This window comes from Lagenorhynchus albirostris, chromosome 19, assembly GCF_949774975.1.
Source record: "Lagenorhynchus albirostris chromosome 19, mLagAlb1.1, whole genome shotgun sequence".
Classification (NCBI taxonomy): domain Eukaryota; kingdom Metazoa; phylum Chordata; class Mammalia; order Artiodactyla; family Delphinidae; genus Lagenorhynchus; species Lagenorhynchus albirostris.
The window spans coordinates 12,183,969-12,203,180 of record NC_083113.1 but is presented as its reverse complement, the minus strand read 5'-3'; the positions used below and the strand labels follow the sequence as shown (position 1 = coordinate 12,203,180).

Below are 19,212 nucleotides of genomic sequence, written 5' to 3'. Positions count from 1 at the left end.
AAGCAGCTGTTGGTTCCTCCTTTTGGCTATCTGTAGGAGTGACTCTGGATCTCGGGATGGTAATAACCTTTGCACCTTCTTTGAGGACACCTCTTGGGTCCATGGAGTTATTTAATACTGCCAGAAATATTTACTCTTTGTTCCAGCTGAAACCTGACAAGATATTTGAAAGGATTTAGTAACGTCATGATCAGAAATTTGGCCAATCTGGAAGCTAATATACAGATCCGGATAGGAATTTTCTTTTAGACCCTTTCCTTTAAGCTAAAATATACCTGGGTGGTGGAGGAGAGCTTTAGCCATCTGAGAAGATAAACTTAACTTGTTCCAACTGTCCTTTTATAACTAGTGTGCTTGGTATGATTGTACCTGATTCATGGCATAAATTTTAAAATGAAACTATAAGGTCTCTGTTTGCATCTGTCTCTGTGCTTATGTGTGTCAATAAATGTGTTGTAGATGTGTGGGATTTTCTACCTTTGGACGGTATCACAAAAATTAATGTGTAGGGACTTCCATGGTGCACAGTGGTTAAGAATCCACCTGCCAATGCAGGGGACACAGGTTCGATCCCTGGTCCAGGAAGATCCCACATGCTGCACAGCAACTAAGCCTGTGCACCACAGCTCTCGAGCCTGCACTCTAGAGCCCATGAGCTACAACTACTGAGCCCGAGTGCCACAACTACTGAAGCCCGAGCTCCTAGAGCCCATGCTCCGCAACAAGAGAAGCCACCGCAATGAGAAGTCTGCGCACCGCGACGAAGAGTAGCCCCCCTCTCGTCACAACTAGAGAAAGCCCGCATGCAGCAACAAAGACCCAATGCAGCCAAAAATAAAAATAAATAAATCAATAAAATTAATGTGTAGTTCGATTTAATTGGCTTAAAGAAAATAAAGAGCTTGTATAAATTAAGTATTCATAAAATTTCAAGAAATATAGTAGAACTCCACCAAAATGCTTTTCAGGTTCATGTGATATGGGAAAATATTGTTCGGTTAAAATAATTTGATTAAAATGGACATGTCTTAGAGTTATAAACATGGAATGTAATGCAAACATACAACTTTTATTCAACCTGGGCTTATTAGTCAAATAAGTTCATATTACAAAATTTGTCAGCAAGAAAAGTAACTTGGTATGATGAAATTTTCATAAGTAATCTAAACATTGTTGTTAAAAATGAGTAAATTAAGTAGATGTAAGTAGGATAAAAAGTGTTTAGGTGAATTTAAAAAATAGTTTCCCCAAATCTTTTGGAACCTGAAAACTTAGTGTTGCTAAGTTCAGTTAAATAATGAGTTAAGTTGAATTCACTGAATATCCAAATCATCTCCAAATAGATAAGACACTGAAACATTAAATATTTTTTTAAAAGATTTATTTATTATTTATTTAATTTATTTTGGGCTCCGTCAGGTCTTAGTTGCGGCACGCAGGATCTTTGTTGAGGCATGCGGGATCTTTCGTTGCAGTGTGCAGGCTTCTCTCTAGTTGTGGCACGCAGGCTCCAGAGTGCGTGGGCTCTGTAGTTTGTGGCACACTGTCTCTCTAGTTGAGGCGCGTGAGCTCAGTAGTTGTGGCGCACGGGCTTAGTTGCCCCGCAGCATGTGGGATCCTAGTTCCCTGACCAGGGATCGAACCCACGTCCCCTGCACTGTAAGGCGATTCTTTACCACTGTACCACCAGGGAAGTCTGTGAAACATTAAATATTGAACATAGGTTTATCCATTTTGGGCTTCCTTTAGACATTTGGGTTTATTAGTAAACATGTTTTATGCCACACTGAGAAAATTTTCTATGAGAAAGTTTGTTTCTAGAAATTATAAAAAGTATTCGTAAATTTGCCAAGCCACAGAATGCTAATTAGAAGAAACGGTTCAGAATTGTTTACTCTTTTATTTTCACTAAAAATTAAGGTTTCTAAGGGTTAAGAATTCTAATTAATATATGCAATTAAAGCTACTGGAAATAATAAGAGAAATAACTCAGTATGCAAGAAAACGAGGATATGTTTAATTGTTGTTATTGTTTTTTTTTAATTGTTGTTATTGTTTTAGAAAGGGTGTGAGGTATGGAGATGCATTTTTGTTGAGGAAGATGAAAGTGATTTTGCCCTAAAGTAAAGCTGGTTATTTTGGAAAGGGAAAGAAACTAAAATGAACATAGATATTTGTAGAAGATTCGTGGAAAAGGAATCTTGGGAAAGGGATTTTATGGTGTGATCAAGCTGGATAAGATTGAAAAAAATTGCTATAAAGGTTTTTTTTAAAAATAAGCTTTAATATCAATAGTGTACTTATGAATAAAACTGGAACTTTACTTTCTTCCACCTGCTAAAATGACAAAGTTTTCTTCTACTATTGGTCTGCTTCTGAGAGGAGCTTGTAAAAGGTTTTCCTTACTTTTTAAGCAATATGCCTAGAAAGGAAAGATTTTGTGTGTTTTTGTTAATTAATTAATTTATTTATTTTGCTGCGTCAGGTCTTAGCTGTGGCACGTGGGATCTAGTTCCCTGACCAGGGATGAAACCCAGGCCCTCGCACTGGGAGCACAGTCTTAATCCCTGGATCACCAGGGAAGTCCCTGTTTTTTCATATTTAAGGAAACCTTTTGTCTTTTTAAAAATATTTATTTTTATTTATTTATTTGTCTGCGCTGGGTCTTTTTTTTTTTTTAATTGTATATTTTGGCTGTGTTGGGTCTTCGTTGCTGCGCATGGGCTTTTTTCTAGTTATGGAGAGCAGGGGCTACTCTTCATTGTGGTGTGTGGGCTTCTCACTGCGGTGGCTTCTCTTGTTGCAGAGCATGGGCTCTAAGCACGTGGGCTTCAATAGTTGTGGCACACAGGCTCAGCAGTTGTGGCTCGCGGGCTCTAGAGAGCAGGCTCAGTAGTTGTGGCGCACGGGCTTAGTTGCTCCGTGGCATGTGGGATACACCCGGACCAGGGATCGAACCGATATCCCCTGCATTAGCAGGCTGATTCTTAACAACTGCGCCACCAGGGGAGTGCCCGGGTCTTAGTTGCGGCACGTGGGATCTTTTAGTTGCCATGCGAACTCTTATTTGCAGCATGTGGGACCTTATTCCCTAACCAGGGATCAAACCCGGGCCCCGTGCATTGGGAGCACAGAGTCTTAGCCACTGAACCACCAGGGAAGTCTGAAACCTTTTGTCTTAAGTTATCTATGACTTATAGCAATTTGGCAAAGTATACCTTTGTAAACAAAAATGAAACATTTACTTTCTCCTCCTACCTGATCCCTCCAAAATTTGGAAATTCTTGCATATTATTTTCATGGCAATATAGTTACTTATTTACATAAGTTCAATAAAAATCTGTTCTCCTTGTAACAGGACAATTAGAAACACTGGCTGTATTACCAAGGTGTTGACTGGAATATTATATTCAGGAGAGATATGCATGGAATCAAATATGACCAAAGAGCTTTAAGGAACTGCCTTAAGTTTGGCTTGACTTCCTGGACTCGAGGGGTTTCTAGCATTTAATCTGAGATTCCTTATAAAAAGTTCCAACAAAGCAGTCTTAAAAAGAGATTATATGGTCAATCACTGTTCTTGCTGCATTTATAATCAGGGCAAATTGAATGCAAATAAATTTAGTTTTACTGTGTATCTTTGATTAAAATGGCGGCAGTTGTAGAGAGAGAAATCTGTCTATATTTCAATCCTGTTAATAGTCTCTGAGATTTTGTTATATACCTGTAAACCGGACTGGATCCTGAAGTCTTCTAGTATTCTCAAATATCTGGCTATGAATCTCCACACTAATGTTTCAGTCAGTAAGAACAAAGACTGCCCTTGGGTCTCCTAGGAAGAGACTAACCATATCTTCCTCATTACCTGGATGGCAGCCAAACTTCAGGGACTTGAAACTTGGATATACATCTCACAGCTGAAAAAGGCTCTGCCTGGCATCCAGTCCTGTACAAATGCCAGAGACCTCCAAATCAACTTGACTAGGAACAGATATAGCTGACATTGAGGTAGACTGCTTCCTCCCAAGATGCCGGATAAAGACTTCTTACTTTAGCTAAATATAAAACTCTTCCATTCTTCTTCCCTTTCTTTCCTTTACTCTGGCATTGGTCTGGAAAGATAATGCCATTCTCCATTTCTCTCAGGCCATTGTTAAGGAGGATAACTTTTCGGACCGCTGGATTTGTCATCAAAAACTCTGATCTGTCCGTGATTCTAGAGAACCCCCTGGTCCATTTCCCTTTCTCTTGTTAAACCCAAACATGGGTCAATTTTTGTCCAGGCTCTGTGTAAAGAAATGGACATAAGGAAAGAATAACAAGAATAAAACTCCCTGTTTGGTCTAGAGACCATTAAAATTTTACTGGCCTCCGTGGCTGTCACCTTTCCAGTCCTGAGCCACAGATTCGGGCATGAACAACTTGGAGACATACATGCCTCTGGGGTTGCCTCCACAGGGAGAGCCTTTCTCCCTTGAGTTGGACTTAGCGTCAATAAACATATGATCAGCAATCTCTCTCTAACATTAGGAAAACTGGCCAATTCCACAGCCAAAGCAATAGCAGCCCAACAACCATTACTTGACTTGTTAACTAAAATAGTTTTGGACAATCACATAGCCCTTGGTTACCTACCTGCTGAAGAAAGAGGCATCTGTGCAATAGCAAGTACCTTTTTCACATGGATAAATGTCTCTGGAGAAGTAGAAACTCAATTACACAAGATCAGGGAACAAGTGCATTGGTTACAACAAATTTCATGTGAATGTCCATGGTCCTTTAACTTGTTCAGTTGACTACCCTCAGGTCTGGGTTCATGGTTCAGGATGATTATACAAGCTGGATTTGTCATACTACTTTAAATTCTGCTTTGCATAATTATTTTAAAACTTTACATCTGTTGCCTGTCAAACCTCTGCAGAAACAATGCACCAGATAGAATAATGTTGGCTCAGTGCTTTGCAGTGAATTTTAATGCTTATAAGCTTAGGTATGATCTTTTAGAGTGAGAATGCCTGAGAGTCACCCCTTCTATCTTCCTTGTTACTCAAATGTGGCCTCAAATTGTTTCTGATCAATATGCACTTTCCCTCTGATGTTGGACATGACACCCAGGAAAGGTCCTTCCTGGTACCAAAGGACAAAAATTATTCTAATAAGGAACAGATGACCCAACTTTTGATCAGCTGTGCTTTCAGAGAAAGATCTTGATCAAAAGGAGGACATGTGAAAATGTGTTAAGGAAACACTCAAAATTGGAGTCAAGAAGCTGTGAAGAGGGATTCCCTGGCGGCACAACGGTTAAGAATCTGCCTGCCAATGCAGGGGACATGGGTTCGAGCCCTGGTTTGGGAAGATCCCATATGCCACGGAGCAACTAAGCCCGTGAGCCACAACTACTGAGCCTGCACTCTAGAGCTCGCAAGCCACAACTACTGAGCCCACGTGCCACAACCACTGAAGCCCGCGCGCCTAGAGCCCGTGCTCCGCAACAAGAGAAACCACCGCAATGAGAAGCCCGTGCACCGCAACAGACTAGCCCCTGCTTGCTGCAATGAGAGAAAGCCTGTGCACAGCAATGAAGACCCAACGCAACCAAAAATAAATAAATAAATTTATGAAAAATTAATAAATTTTTAAAAAAAATATTGCAGTAAAAACATCATTTATCTTGATAACTGAGTTTTTTGGCACCCCCTTAAATTTTGCACCCAATGCCAGCTTATTGACCCTAGTCCTGACTAGTTCTGACCAAACGGCGTCACTGAATGTGGAAGGATCCCCCACCTCATTTCTGGCCCCCTCTTGACATCCCCCCAAAAGCCTTGGATTCCCCCACAGGTAAAAGGTATATAGATCCTCACCACCTAGCATGAGATCTGGGCTCTGACCACCTCTCAGACCTCATGTCCCAGAACTCCCTCCCTTGTCACTCTGCTCCAGCCACGCCAGCCACCATGATTCTCGCCAGACACACCAGGCTCACTTCTGCCTCAGGACCTTTGCACGTCCATGCCCTCTGCCTGGAATGCTCTTCCTCCTAATGTCCACCAGGCTTGTTTCCTTACTTTATTAAGATAGAAGAATGTTACCTTTTTAGACGGGACTTCCCAGACCACTCTATCAAAAACAGCACACTCCCTCTCCCAAATCATTTGGCTATTAAGTGGCGTAAAACAATGATTTAATATTTCTCACAAGTCTGAGGGTTGGCTGGGCTCAGTTGGATGGTTCTTTTACTTCCACATGGTATCGGCTAGGGTCACTCCTGTGGGTCACTCCTGTGCGTTCAGCTGGAGCTCAGCTGGGGCTGGAACATCCTGGATGGCTTCAGGCCCATCTCCACATGGTCTCTGTTTCTCCATGGGGTCTCTACAGCAGGGTAGCAGGACCTCTATATGGTAGCTCAGGGCTCTGAGAAGGAGAAAGCAGAAGCTTCCCTCTTAAAGCCTGGGCCTAGAAATCCCAGAATGTCATTTCTGCTACATTCTGTTGATCAAAGCAAGTCATAAGGCCAGCTCAGATCCTGGAAAGGACAGAGACTCCCCCTCTTGATGGGAAGGGTGGCATGTGTCTAAGGAGATGGGAGAAATTGTTGGCAGCCACAGTTACAGGTGATCCACCAACCCACCGCCCCATCCTGTACCCTTGCTATCTTGTTCTTTTTTCTTATCACTATCGGGCACTACCTTATTTTTGTTTATCACCTATATCTTTCCAAAAATATAAGGTCCATGAGGGCAAAGGCCATCTGTGTCTTGTTCACCAGTGTGTCAGTGCCCAGAACTGTGTCCAGATCCAGAAGGCAGCCAATACATATTTGAATGAATGAATGAATGAATGAATCCCTGGGGACAAGCTTCAGGTTTCCCCAGGGTGATGGCAAATGGCAGGAAGGTGAAGGTCATAATGTGTAGATATTTCTAAGGCGGTGATTTAGGATTTTTCAGAGACACACAGAGAAAGGACAAAGAGGAAAGGAAGATGAGAAGCGGGAAGGAGGAATGGGAGGAGGAAGAGATGGCAGAGGACCGGGAGCTTCAGGAAGGAAGGACCAGGGACCATCTTAGTCCTGGCTGTATCTCCAGCCTTGACCAGCACAGGGCCTGGCACACAGCAGGTGTTCAGAAAACGTGTGCTGAGTAACTTTCTCCAAAAACCCTTCGCTGACCTGGCACCTCACCACACTGCTGGGTCAAGCATCCCCTGGCTCTCGCAGCCCTGTGGGCCATTCCATCCCCACCTCACCCGCTGTGGGTTGTCACGGTCAGGGGGTGGGTCTGTGTTCCCCACGGGACTCTGAGTCCTGTGGGGACAGGGCTGGGGCTGCCTTGGCCACTGCTGGGTCCCGAACATTGACCAATGGGCCTTGGCCCATAGTAAACGTATATTGCACAAACTTCCTCCCTGCGGGAAATACCGTCTGCGTCATTGCTGTGTTCCCGGACTGGCAGACGCAGCATGAGCACTCAGGAAACACCTTCATCGATTCTCAGATGCACCCCTTTCATCCCCCCTGCATTTTAGCAATTCTGAAATCAGGAAGAGTCCCACCCAGTCAATGGTGCTTTACAGACAGGCGGCCATTGTGATGCAGCTGGCCCTGCCTGGGTGTCATCATGGAGCTGCCTTTTCTTTTTTTGTTGTTTTTGATGGTTAGCAGTTTTAGCAGTAAAGGTTTTTTTGTTCATTTTTGTTCGTTTTTTAAAATATTTTTAATTGAAGTATAGTTGATTTACAATGTTGCATTAATTTCTGCTGTACAGCAAAGTGGTTCAGTTATACATACATATATATATATATATATATATATATATATATTCTTTCTTTTTCAGGTGGGAGAACAGAATTCTAGACCAGGTTAAATGAGTTACTCCATCTGACAGGCTTCACACACACCTGGCGCATCATAAATGCCAGTAAGTGAACACTCAGCCTTAGCGTGTGAGCGACTCAGCGCACCCACCAGCCCAGGAGGTGTGTAGAGCAGGGGTGAGTGTGAGTCACATCTCTGGACCAGCACAGGGACTGGTCAGGTCTAAACAAATGTTTGTGGAATGGCCAAATAACTGAGTGAATTACTGGGCAAATGAGAGCTTCCTCTCAGCTTAGCGTCTTTGCATAGGTTGGTTCCTTAGCCTGGATGCAACTCCCTAGCAGGCGATCTGGCTCACTCCTACTCATCCTTCAGATCTCAGCTCAGATGCCTGTTCCTCCAGGAAGCCCTCCTTGAATCCTGAGCTGGGTCAGGTGGCCCCTTGGTACTCCCACAGTCCTCTGGGGTCCCCCATCCCAGTCTGGCCCCATCTGGGCCATCACTGTGTGGGGATGGATCTGACTCTGCCACTGGACTGTGAGTCCTGTGGGGACAGAGGCCGGGGCTGTCTTGGTCATGGCTGCGTTCCCAGCACCTAGCCCAGGACGAGGCCTGGAGAGGTGCTGAATGTTTGATGGATGAAGAGAGAAGAGGAGACTTGGCAGACAGGCATGGGTTCAGCCTCTCTCTGGCTGGTGCTCTCAGGAGCTGGGAGAAGCGCCCCTGGCAGCGTGCCAGCCTGCATTAGATGCATTTGTGCAGGTGCCCGGCAGCTGTCTTGGCCCACAGTCACCCTGGGCTGCTGCCATCCCCCTTTCCTCCAACCTGGAGCCTCCAAGGGCCAAGCCTAGCCTGATGTACTTCCGGGGCCCCGGATCACGGATTAGGAGCTGGAGCAGAATGAATGGATGTGGTGGGTTTCAGGGGATGCCATCCGTATACGTTGTCTGCGTGTGTAATTGTGTCTCTTCCGGTCTGCAAGTCTGTGTGTGCCTGAATGTGTGTTGCTTGCGTGGCTGTTATGTCTGCACGTTTGCCTGCGTTTGGCTTTTCTGTAATGACTGTATTTGAGGGTCTGTGTCTTTCCTTCCCCTTTCGGGCCAGGGTTGCATGCTGTGGATTCTGGGGAGGAAACTTAGTCTGTGTGTTTGCTGTCTGGGAATTTCTGAGAATATTTTTTCATCTCTTGGTCTCTGTGTTTGTTGTGTGGTGGAGTGGCGGTCCCGTGAGCAGCTGGGGGTTGGGGTCCCGGGCCCACCATGGGACCCCACCCTCTGACATCACCCTCACATTATTGTATCAGGGCTGGCTGACCAATAAGCTGCGGTTTGCTATTATAATGGGTGGGTCCTGACCTTGTGCTAACGGGGGGCAGGGGGAGGCCCCAGCAGCGGGGAGAGTGAGAGGGGAGAGAGAGCCTGCAGGGCAGGTGAGTTCCCCAAGGGCAGGGCTCTCCAGCTGGGCCCTGTCCAATCCCAGTCCCAGCTCCCTTAACCCTAAGCCCACCCCAGGGGCCACTGGCCTGTCCGCCCCTTGCATTGGGACCTGTCCCAGGATCCCCCTCTCCTCTACCCAGGCCATGCCCTGGAATGGGTTAAGGGGACAGGGCACAGGAGGGACTGGGTATAGCCTGGGGGAAATGCCCCCACCTGGGCTGGGGGATCAGACCTGGAGGGAACAGTGGAATAAGGACGGTCTTCTGTAGGAGGTTGGGTGCGGCTGGGGACAGGGGAAGCCGAGGAGAGAAGGGGGAGGCAAAGACGTGTGGTTGAAGGGAGAGCAGCTCTTCAGAGGGACCTGGGTTTGAGTCCCAGCTGTGCCTCTGAGCGGGGACATCCCTTGTCTAGTCTGAGCCTCAGTCCGTCTCCGTCCGATGGAGACAGTGGTCCCTGACCTGAGCGTCTCTCCCAGGGTTCTCTGAAGAGTCTTAGTCAATGAGGAAGTGTATTTTAGAGGCGATGGACAAGAAGAGCGTGTGACTGGGAAGAGGGAGGCCAGGGAAGCTCCAGGGTGAGGAGGATGGGGTCACAGGAGAGACCATCATGACGGGCTCTGCGAGGTGGGAGGGGACTTGGCCTAGCAAGGCCTGCCAAACAGGGCTGGGTGTTTAATGAGACGCCCGGTGTGGGGGGCACCACCTCCCGTGCCCGGCTGCACCCGAGAATGTCTTCAAAGATGGCCTAGAGAAAGACAGATGATGAGGCTCACGATGGTCACAGCAGCCCTGTGAGGTGGGCAAGGTTATCGTCCATGGTGCAGATGCTGCAGGTGAGGCTCAGAGAGGGCACGGACGTCACACAGCTCAGAATATTAATAATGATCAGAACAATGACGGTGATGCTGATAATGCAGACCACCTGCTCTGGGTCGGGCACTATTTTATTTTATTTTATTTTTTGGCCATACCTCGAGGCTTTTGGAATCTCAGATCCCCGACCAGGGATCGAACCCTGGCCCCCTGCACTGGACGCTCATAGTCCTAACCACTGGACCACTAGGGAATTCCCCGGGCACTATTTTAAGTGCTTTATATGTACGAACTCATTTCATTTTCAACAGCCCTAGGAGGTGGTTTGCTACTATGATCGTTATGATCCTCATGTGTAAGATGAGGAACGTGAAGCAGAGCTAAGGAACTTGCCCCAAATCTCTCAGCCAGTATGTGGTTGGCCCCGGATTGGATCCCAGGCAGTGTGGCTCCAGGGTCTGGGTCCCCTTGGCCATCACTTCACACTGCTTCCGATCACAGTAGAAGCAGCAGGAGAGCAGCTGTTCTCTTTGCCTGGTCGGCAGGAGCTGGGCTGAAGCCCCTTCCGTTGCAGGTCTGGCTAAGTAAATTTCGGGGCTCAGTGCAAAATGAAAATGCAGGGCCCCTGCTTCAAAGAGTTACAATTTTCATCAGTGTCATCAGAGTATTAAGCAAAGAGCTGGGCCTTTTAAGCGTGGAGCCCCGTGTGACTGCATGGGTCTCAAGCTGCCCATGAAACGGTCCGAGTTCCCAGGTTATCCCAAAGACTCTTCAGCCCCTCAGTAGGCAGGTCAGTCATTACGCCCATTAAGCGGAGAAGCAAACAGGCTCAGAGAGGTGCCTCGTTTTGCCCCAGGCCACACAGCAAGTTAGTGGCAGAGATGGGATGGGAACCTGGCTGGGCCTACCAAACTCCAAAGCCCCCTACCTCGTGTCCAAAACGTACCCCGGGTTTTTGAGAAGGAGAGGGTTGCAGGGCTCCAGAGGGACTCCCCTTATATCCTCGGTGTGTCTCTCTCCCTGCCCCACGCCAAGGCCCGGGAGGCGTGAACGGCTCCCTTCTCCCCGCTCCCCCGCAGACGCTGAGGATCACGCATCCGTCCGAGACTCTCCCCCAGCCCCCGCGCCCTCTGAACCGCCGGTCACCATGGCTACTGCGAAGTTGCCAGCGGTGCCCGGGGAGGAGGAGAACACCATCCTCATGGCCAAGGAAGAGCTGGAGGCCCTGCGCACCGCCTTCGAGTCGGGCGACATCCCCCAGGCCGCCTCCTGCCTCCGGGAGTTGCTGGCCTCTTTCGAGAGCACCCGGCTGGAGGTGGGCGTCACAGGCGAGTCCGGGGAGGCAAGTCGTCCCTCATTAACGCCCTCCGTGGCCTGGGCGCCGAGGACCCCGGCGCGGCCCTCACTGGCGTCATAGAGACCACAATGCAGCCCTCGCCCTACCCGCACCCGCAGTTTCCAGACGTGACCCTGTGGGACCTGCCGGGGGCCGGCTCTCCAGGCTGCCCGGCCGACAAGTACCTGAAGCAGGTGGACTTCGGCCGCTATGATTTCTTCCTGCTGGTCTCGCCCCGCCGCTGCGGCGCCGTGGAGTCCCGCCTGGCCTCCGAGATCCTGCGCCAGGGCAAACAGTACTACTTCGTGCGCACGCGCACCCAGCGACCCTCGGGCTTCAGCGAGGCGGCGGCCCTGCAGGAGGTCCGCGAGCACTGCGCCGAGCGGCTGCGTGGGGCCGGCGTGAACGACCTGCGCGTCTTCCTCGTGTCCAACCTCTCGCCCGCGCGCCACGACTTCCCGCTGCTCGTGTCCGCCTGGGAGCACGATCTGCCCGCGCCCCGTCGCCAGGCTGGCCTGCTGTCGCTGCCCGACATCTTGCTGGAGGCCCTGCGGAAGAAGACGGACATGCTCCAGGAGCAGGTGCTCAAGACGGCCCTGGTGTTGGGCGTCATCCAGGCTCTGCCCGGGCCCGGCCGGCGGCCGCTACAACAATGCACTGCTCGTCCGCTCGCTGCGCGGCTACCACCGCAGCTTCGGCCTGGACGACGACTCGCTAGCCAAGCTGGCCGAGCAGGTGGGCAAACAGGCAGGCGATCTGCGCTCGGACATCCTCTCCCCGCTGGCCAACGAGGTCTCGCCCGAGACTGTCCTGCGGCTCTACTCCCAGTCGTCCGACGGTGCCATGAGGGAGGCCGGGGCCTTTGAGAAGGGCGTCTCCCTGTTCGGAACGCTGGTGGCCGGGGGCATCAACTTCAGCACCGTCTACACCATGCTCCGGGGCTGCCTCAACGAGATGGCCGAGGATGCCCAGCAGGTCCGCATCAAGGCCTTGGAGGAGGAGGGGTCCCAGCCTGAGGTCAGCCTGCAGGCGGCTGGTGACAACGGCGTGGAAAAGCGGGGATCCGGGGAGGGGAGCGGCGAGGCAGACCAGCTCTCGACCTGCCAGAAGCTCGGCCTCCTCCTCAAGTACATTCTCGGCAGCTGGAAGAAGCGAGATTTGTCGGAAGACAAATGAAAGTGCGGCCCCCAACCCCCTGCCTCACCCACAAACCAAGCCTTATCGAAACCTACCAACCAGACAAAAAAGGCTGAAAATGAGAGCTGCAGTTGCTGAGGGGCGGGGTGTGGAGGGCTGAGGGTGGCAGGTGGGCCCAAGTCCAGGTCCCGAACCTGGGATAGGAACTGACCTATCAAGGTATGGACGGGGGGCGGGGGATCAGGGCTCTTTAATAGTCTCTCTCTCCCTGGTCCCCAAGTGACCATGAGGGATTTGGGGGCGACAGGACAGCCCGGCCTGGATCCAGGACAGGAGCCCACTGTCACCTTGGGTGGGTGGCTGAGTGGGCACTGGGGCCTGCAATCTCATGTCCCTTTCTGAGAACCCCAGAGTCCCAAAGGCCTGCTCTGGTGGGAGAGGGGCGGCCAACGCGTGCCCGGGATCGGCACGATGGTGCCTAGCAACTGGGTTAAACAGAGGAGGGGGAGATGGGACATCCTGGGCCAGCCCTGCTGGCTGTGAGTGATGGTGGGGTGTGGGTGGCAGGGAGAGGGGAGGCCAGGTGGCCACGGGGAACCGTGGGGAACCTGGGGGAACAGAATGAGAGCGGAGGTGGTGAGAGGGCAGGTGGGCAATTCTGTAAGCATGCAAAGAGGGAAGAGGCAGGGGCGCAACCGGCCACCTAGAACGAGTCTCGTTTCAGAAAGATGGTGAGTGGGTCCGCGTGTGGATGTGTGTGGCGGTGAGCTTGCCGGTGTATCTGTGATTGGGAGGAATCTTGGTACGTCTCCGTGATTTGGATGCTGTGGTCTAAGATCGTGAATAGTTGGCTGAGACTGGGGTTCCGGGTCTGTGTGTGCGTGGCTGCGTGGCTGGGCGCAGATGTTGGGGATGATGCTGAAAGGCCACGGGTCTGACAGGGAGGGCGCCTGTTGGGATTTCTGTGCGAGGCTTTGAACGACAGAGGGTGTGTAACGCACTGAGTGACAGTATTAGCCTGGCCCAGGAGACCCTGGGAACCCAACTGGTTGGCACATCCTCTGGCTCTGTGCTTGGCTTTTTGGCTGGATGCAGAAGGGAATCTGACACCCTTATCTGCTCAAGCCAAAACTCACATGCCGAGTCAAGGGTCATGCATGTTTAAAAACGGACCACCAGACTGGGGGCCTTGGACAGGACAGGGGTTGCCCCAAGAGCATCTGTGGGCTTGGATGAGGGTCAGGGAAAGGTGGGATTTAGGTGCAGAGAAGGGCGAGTTTCCAGGAATTCAGAAGGCAGCCCTGGTGCTGTGAAGGTGGCCTCACTAATACTCCCTGAGGGTGTTCCAGGACCTGGTGATGGTTCTAGCCTCATCTGGGGGCCTCAAACTACCCCTGACTCTGGGAAACAGACTAACAGGGTCCACTTTTACCTGGAGGGTTAATGGCGGTGCCAATTTTCTTTGCTGAAGAGCTCTGTGCTTTGCAAAAGATTCCCCTCTTCCCAGAAGGCCTCCCATTGGCTCTGCAAGGACTACTTGGGGTTCATGTGGACCTTTTGGCACCAAAGGAGGTGCGAGGGACCATGTAGGTTCCCTTAGATGCACAAGAAAGAAGGTCCCTTCCAAATCCATTCTCAAAAACACAGCCCACATCCCTATACCTGTGGACCCTCAGACATCATCCTAAGCACAGGACTCACCGACCCCAAGTGGCTGAGATGGAAAGGTCAGGCCTGCTCTCACTACGCTGGGCCTAAGGTTAAGAGAGACAGCCTGGGTGGCTTTTGTCTCCTGCTTCCAACTGGTGGCCTCGTCCTATGTCTTCTGCCTCCATCTTTCCCTTTCCCACCTCCCATCTCAACCCCCAGCCCCTGTTCCAGCTGAGGCCTCCCCCTCCACACCTAGGTCCTGCCCCAGCCCCTCACCTTGTCTCCCAGGCTCCAGTCTCATGCACCGTAAGGCCACGGAGGGTTCGTTTTAAAATTATTTTTATTATTTATTTATTGGCCACGCCACGTGGCTTGCAGGATCTTAGTTCCCCAACCAGGGATCGAACCCAGGCCCTCGGCAGTGAAAGCGCGGAGTCCTAACCACTGGACCGTCAGGGTATTCCCAGGAGGGCTCTTTCTAAGGTCCATCTCGGACCCCTCCCTTCCCTGCTCAGAACCCTTCCATGGCTACCCACAGATAAAGATCAAGCCCAGCCCGATGTTCCAAGCCCTTCCCAAGCTGGCCTCTTCCTGAACCTTGCCAGCAGTAAGACCCCGAGTCTTCCTAGAACAGCAGAGCTGGGAGGGCTCGGAGGAGTCATCTCTCCACTCCACAGGTGAGGAAACTGGCACCACCCCCCGTCACAGAGGGGAAAATGAAGGCTCCAGAGGGGATATGGCTTGCCCCATGTCACCCCACAAGTCCCTGGCACGGCTGGGATTAGACGCCGTCACGCAATCCCAGGATGTGAACGTGGCTGCCCCGTCCATCACACCAGTGAGGCCTCGGAGGCCTAGAGGCAGGACGGGGCTTGCCTAGGTGTGCCCTGTGGCTCCCGAGCACATGCACGTACTCAGGAGCCAGGCAACGAGGATGAGTAATGTTTCCACAAATGCACTAGACCCGTCTGTTTTGCTAGTGCTGGAAATGCAGCACTCTTGGCACGTACTGAGGGCTTAGCTGTGCAAAGATTTGTGGGGGGAGGTTGTATGGCTAAAGGATCAGAGGGAGCTGGCCCATATCCTGGTTCTGGTGCAGGCAGTAAGACATTTAGCAAGGGACCTTTATCTCCCTGAGCCTCAGTTTTCTGCTCTGTAGAATGGGCACTTGATGAAATCATGTATATGGTTAGAACAGTGGCTGGCCCAGAGTAAACATCAAATAAACCTGATCTATGATTACCAGCAATGACGAAGATTCCAGCTCTTAATCACTGCCCTTTATGGTTGATCCCAGTGCCTGGTGCATGGTAAATGCCCCCCAAATTTAAGACTTTGAATTCCAGGACCAAAAGATTTCAGCCCCATTCCCGATATCCCCAGGAATCAGCTGGAGGCCTTGGGCAAGTGATCTATCGTCTCAGTGCCAAATGTGGAGAGGAAGGGAGGGAATCTTTTCTGGCTGTTTTGAGGATTTGATGAGATACTCCAGGAGGAGAAGCTGGTGGTGATGAATAAATGCGAACTTAAATAAAGCACTTAGCACCGGGCCTGGCATCTTGTAACACTCTCAGTGCTATTACTGGTGATGCCGCAAATACTTCAGGCAAGCTGAGGGATGTAGAGAAGGGAGGGCAACTCAGAGTGAAAATACTCCCTTACCGGTCCTGTGCAAGGTCATCAAGTCCTGAAGACGGAGAGCTGGGGGTCAGGCAGCCCACGGCAAGCAAAGTCTTCCAATCATGCCTCAGCCAGTCCAAGATACTGGAGCTCTCGCAGGGCACCAGGGCTCTGAAGGAGGCGGGGGACCCGCCAGCAGTAGCTGCCACGTTACAATCTACGCTTCATCCTCTGGAGAACGTCGGGCTGGACATTGGTGTTACCGGGGGAACGGACTCAGGCAAGTCGACCTTTGTCAACGCCATCCAGGGGCTGGGGGGGCGAAGAGGCCTGCACGGGCGTGGTGGAAATGACCGTGGACCCCACGCCATACCCGCATCCCAAGTACCCCAACATCGTCATCTGGGACCTGCTGGGCATAGGCACACACGCCTTCCGGGCTGACAGATACCTCCAGCGGGCGCTGCTGGGCCGGTACGACTTCTTCCTCATCGTTACGTTGGAGAGCTTCGCCGCTGACCATGCCCAGCTGGCCCTTGAGATCCGGGGCGGCGGGGCAAGCGCTTCTACTGCATCCACTCCAAGGTGGATGTGGACGTCGCCGCCTCGTGCAGCCGCCGCCTCAGCTCCTTCTCGGAGGAGAGGGTGCTCATCCAGCCTCGGGACGACTGTGTGCGGAGGCTGGAGGGTGAGGGGCAGGCTCTGGAGGGCTGGATTTGCTCTGTGTTTTTTTGGTCGAGCGTCTTGCGGGATCTTAATTCCCCAACCAGGGATTGAACCCGGGCCCTTGGCAGTGAAAGCACAGAGTCCTAACCGCAGGACTGCCAGGAAATTCCTATCTATCTATTTCCTTATTTATTTTTTAAATTTTTATTTATTTTGGGGGGGGCTGGATTCTTGAGGGCTTGCCTCCCCCTTCCCCTTCATCTTCCCACCAAGGCCCACAGTGGGGTGGGGGGTCGCCCATGGTCACATGGCCCCCATGGTGAAATGCTGCTTACAGCTGCCATTTCAGTCACCTGTGATGGAGACCAGTCACTTGCATTAAGGAAAAAAAAAGGGTAGGTACTGGCTTATGTATTGGCCAAGTTAGAGCAGTGCAAATGCTATCCGCCCGTGCCCATGTGGTTGCTGGTAACGCGTCGCGGCCGGCAGCTGTTTCTTGAGGGCTCACCAGCGGCCACGGACCACCTTCAGCAGCTCAGTTCACCACCATGCCATCCCTAGGAGGTAGGTTACAAGCATCCCTTGGTTTTACAGGTAAGTACAGGAAAGCCCAGAGAGGTCTGGTAACTAGCCTGATGCCACACAGGGCGTAGGGAGCGAGGCTGGGATCTGAACTCAGGCAGCCTAGCTCCAGGGCTGACGGTCTTAAGCCACATGCTGTGTAGACCCAGCCTGCACCCAGGCAGCTCTCAGGACAGCTGGGTCGGCTTGGCGCGGGGACCCACTGAAAGTGCTTTTGTCTCCTGCAGCGGAGGGCCTCAAGGACCCCAAAGTCTTCCTGCTGTCCATGTTTGAACTGGGCAAGTACGCCTTCCGCCTGCTGGAGGAGTCGACGGTGAGGGGCCTAGAGCGCCACAAGCGGCACACGTTCTTGGTGGCCCTGCCCAACGAACGTCCCCAAGCCCATGCTGGAGCGGAAGGCGGCCTCGCTACGGCAGCACATCTGGCTGGTGGCCATGGTGGCCTGCGGGGCCAACCCGAGTCCCGTGCCGGGCGTGCCGGAAGTGGCCTGTGACCTGTACACACACGCTCAGCCACTCCCTGGAGGGCTACCGCCGCAGCTTCAGCTTGGACGAGGACTCCCTCGTCAGGCTGGCGGAGCAGATGGGCTGGCCCGTGCACAAGATCCTGGAGGCGCTACAGGGCCCAAAGACCAAGACCACCGAGGCACTGGTGGCGGCACTGCTGGGCCAGGCCTCCGGGGATGCCTCGGCGTTCAGCCAGGAGCCCCTCAACGTGCCCATCCTGGGCTCCCTGGCCGCCTGCGGACTCTCCTTCGCCACTGTTTACCGATGCTCCGCACCTCCCTGGATGTGGACACCTAGAGCGTGCTGGTTGAGGCCTCCCTCGACAACCCCGAACACAAGCTCCCAGATAAATCCAGTCAAGGATCCCAGCCCTGAGCCTGGGCCAGCTGGAGGTGGCAGTGAGGGGCTGGGAGCACGCAGGCTCCATCTGTGCCCAGGCTGGGTGGCACTGGGGGACGGGAAGGAAGAAACTCAGCAGCAACTCTCCTGGCTGCGCCTGTGTGCTCTCGTGCTTCTGTGCTCTGGGTCTCACACTCTCGCTGGCATTGCCCCCACCTTCCCTACTCTGGTGAACCCACACACCAACCAGCACTGCCCTGGGAAGCAAGGGGAGGGAACGGCACACGGGAGTCCTAAGTTCTGATAAGGCAGAGAAGAGCCAGCTGTCAGGCTGGAGAGAGTGGCCAGAAAGGGGTCCCCGCAGATCGGGCACGGCGGCAAAGGATGCAGAAGCATTTCCATAAGAGGGCAGTGAACAGCTCTCAAGGGCCTGGGGGGTCATGAAGGGAGGTTCCCGCCTAAGGTCTCAGCCAGTGGTGGCAGGGCCAGAGCCTGCCCTGGGCCTCGTACCTCCCAGACCTGGGGTCTGCAGACTCCCCACTTCTGGCCAGACCTTCTCTGGCCTGACTGCTTTCTTTACTGACCCCTACTCTACCCTCTTCAGCTGTGCTTTTTTTCTCAAAAGACCCCGGGATTCCCATGACCTGGACACCAGGACTGTATACAGGGTATGTCAGAGGGCAGGGGGAAGCCAGGGAGACCAAAGTGGCATGGGGGGTGGTGGACAGACCAGATCAGCTGGTTGGACTGGAACCAACTGCTTTACTGAAGGGTGGAGTGGTATGATTTGAGGGCCAGGACTAGTTTGGGATTAGGATGTGGTGAACAGACCAATCTGGAGACATACTTTGGGAAACACTAAACTAGGATGATGTACCATATTTAACTGAGCAGGTGAGGATAGGTACTACATTGAACTGTATGGTGTATTTAATTGAGGGTAGGTTCTGGATTAAAGGGAGGGACCATTTCTCAGCAAGAGCAGTTGAGGTTTAGAGAGGAAGGAAGCCACCATATGTAAGGGTAACATCATGTGTAAGGTTAACATATGAGTATTTGAACAAGGGTAGAACCTGTTTTGACTAAGGGGAAGTATAGTTGGCCCTCTGTATCCGAGGGTTCCACATCCGTCGATTCAACCAACCTTGGATTGAAAATATTTGAAAAAAAAATTCCACAAAGTTCCAAAAAGTAAAACTTGACTTTTCCAAGTGCTGGTAACTATCTACATACCATTTACGTTGTATTTACAACTATTTACACAGCACTGACTGGTGGATTAGGCTTTTTTGTTTGTTTGTTTGTTTTTGCA

At 51.6% G+C, this 19,212-nt stretch overlaps 1 protein-coding gene and 1 pseudogene across 1 annotated transcript; both read left to right on the top strand.

Moving 5' to 3' along the window:
* Positions 1-11,211: 11,211 nt before the first annotated feature.
* Positions 11,212-12,576, top strand: LOC132509991 (interferon-inducible GTPase 5-like). Its single transcript, XM_060131645.1, is given in 3 exon segments — positions 11,212-11,401; positions 11,404-12,034; positions 12,036-12,576. Coding segments are annotated over 3 exon segments (1,362 nt in total).
* Positions 12,577-14,923: 2,347 nt separating this feature from the next.
* Positions 14,924-17,936, top strand: LOC132510256 (interferon-inducible GTPase 5-like; annotated as a pseudogene).
* Positions 17,937-19,212: the final 1,276 nt, after the last annotated feature.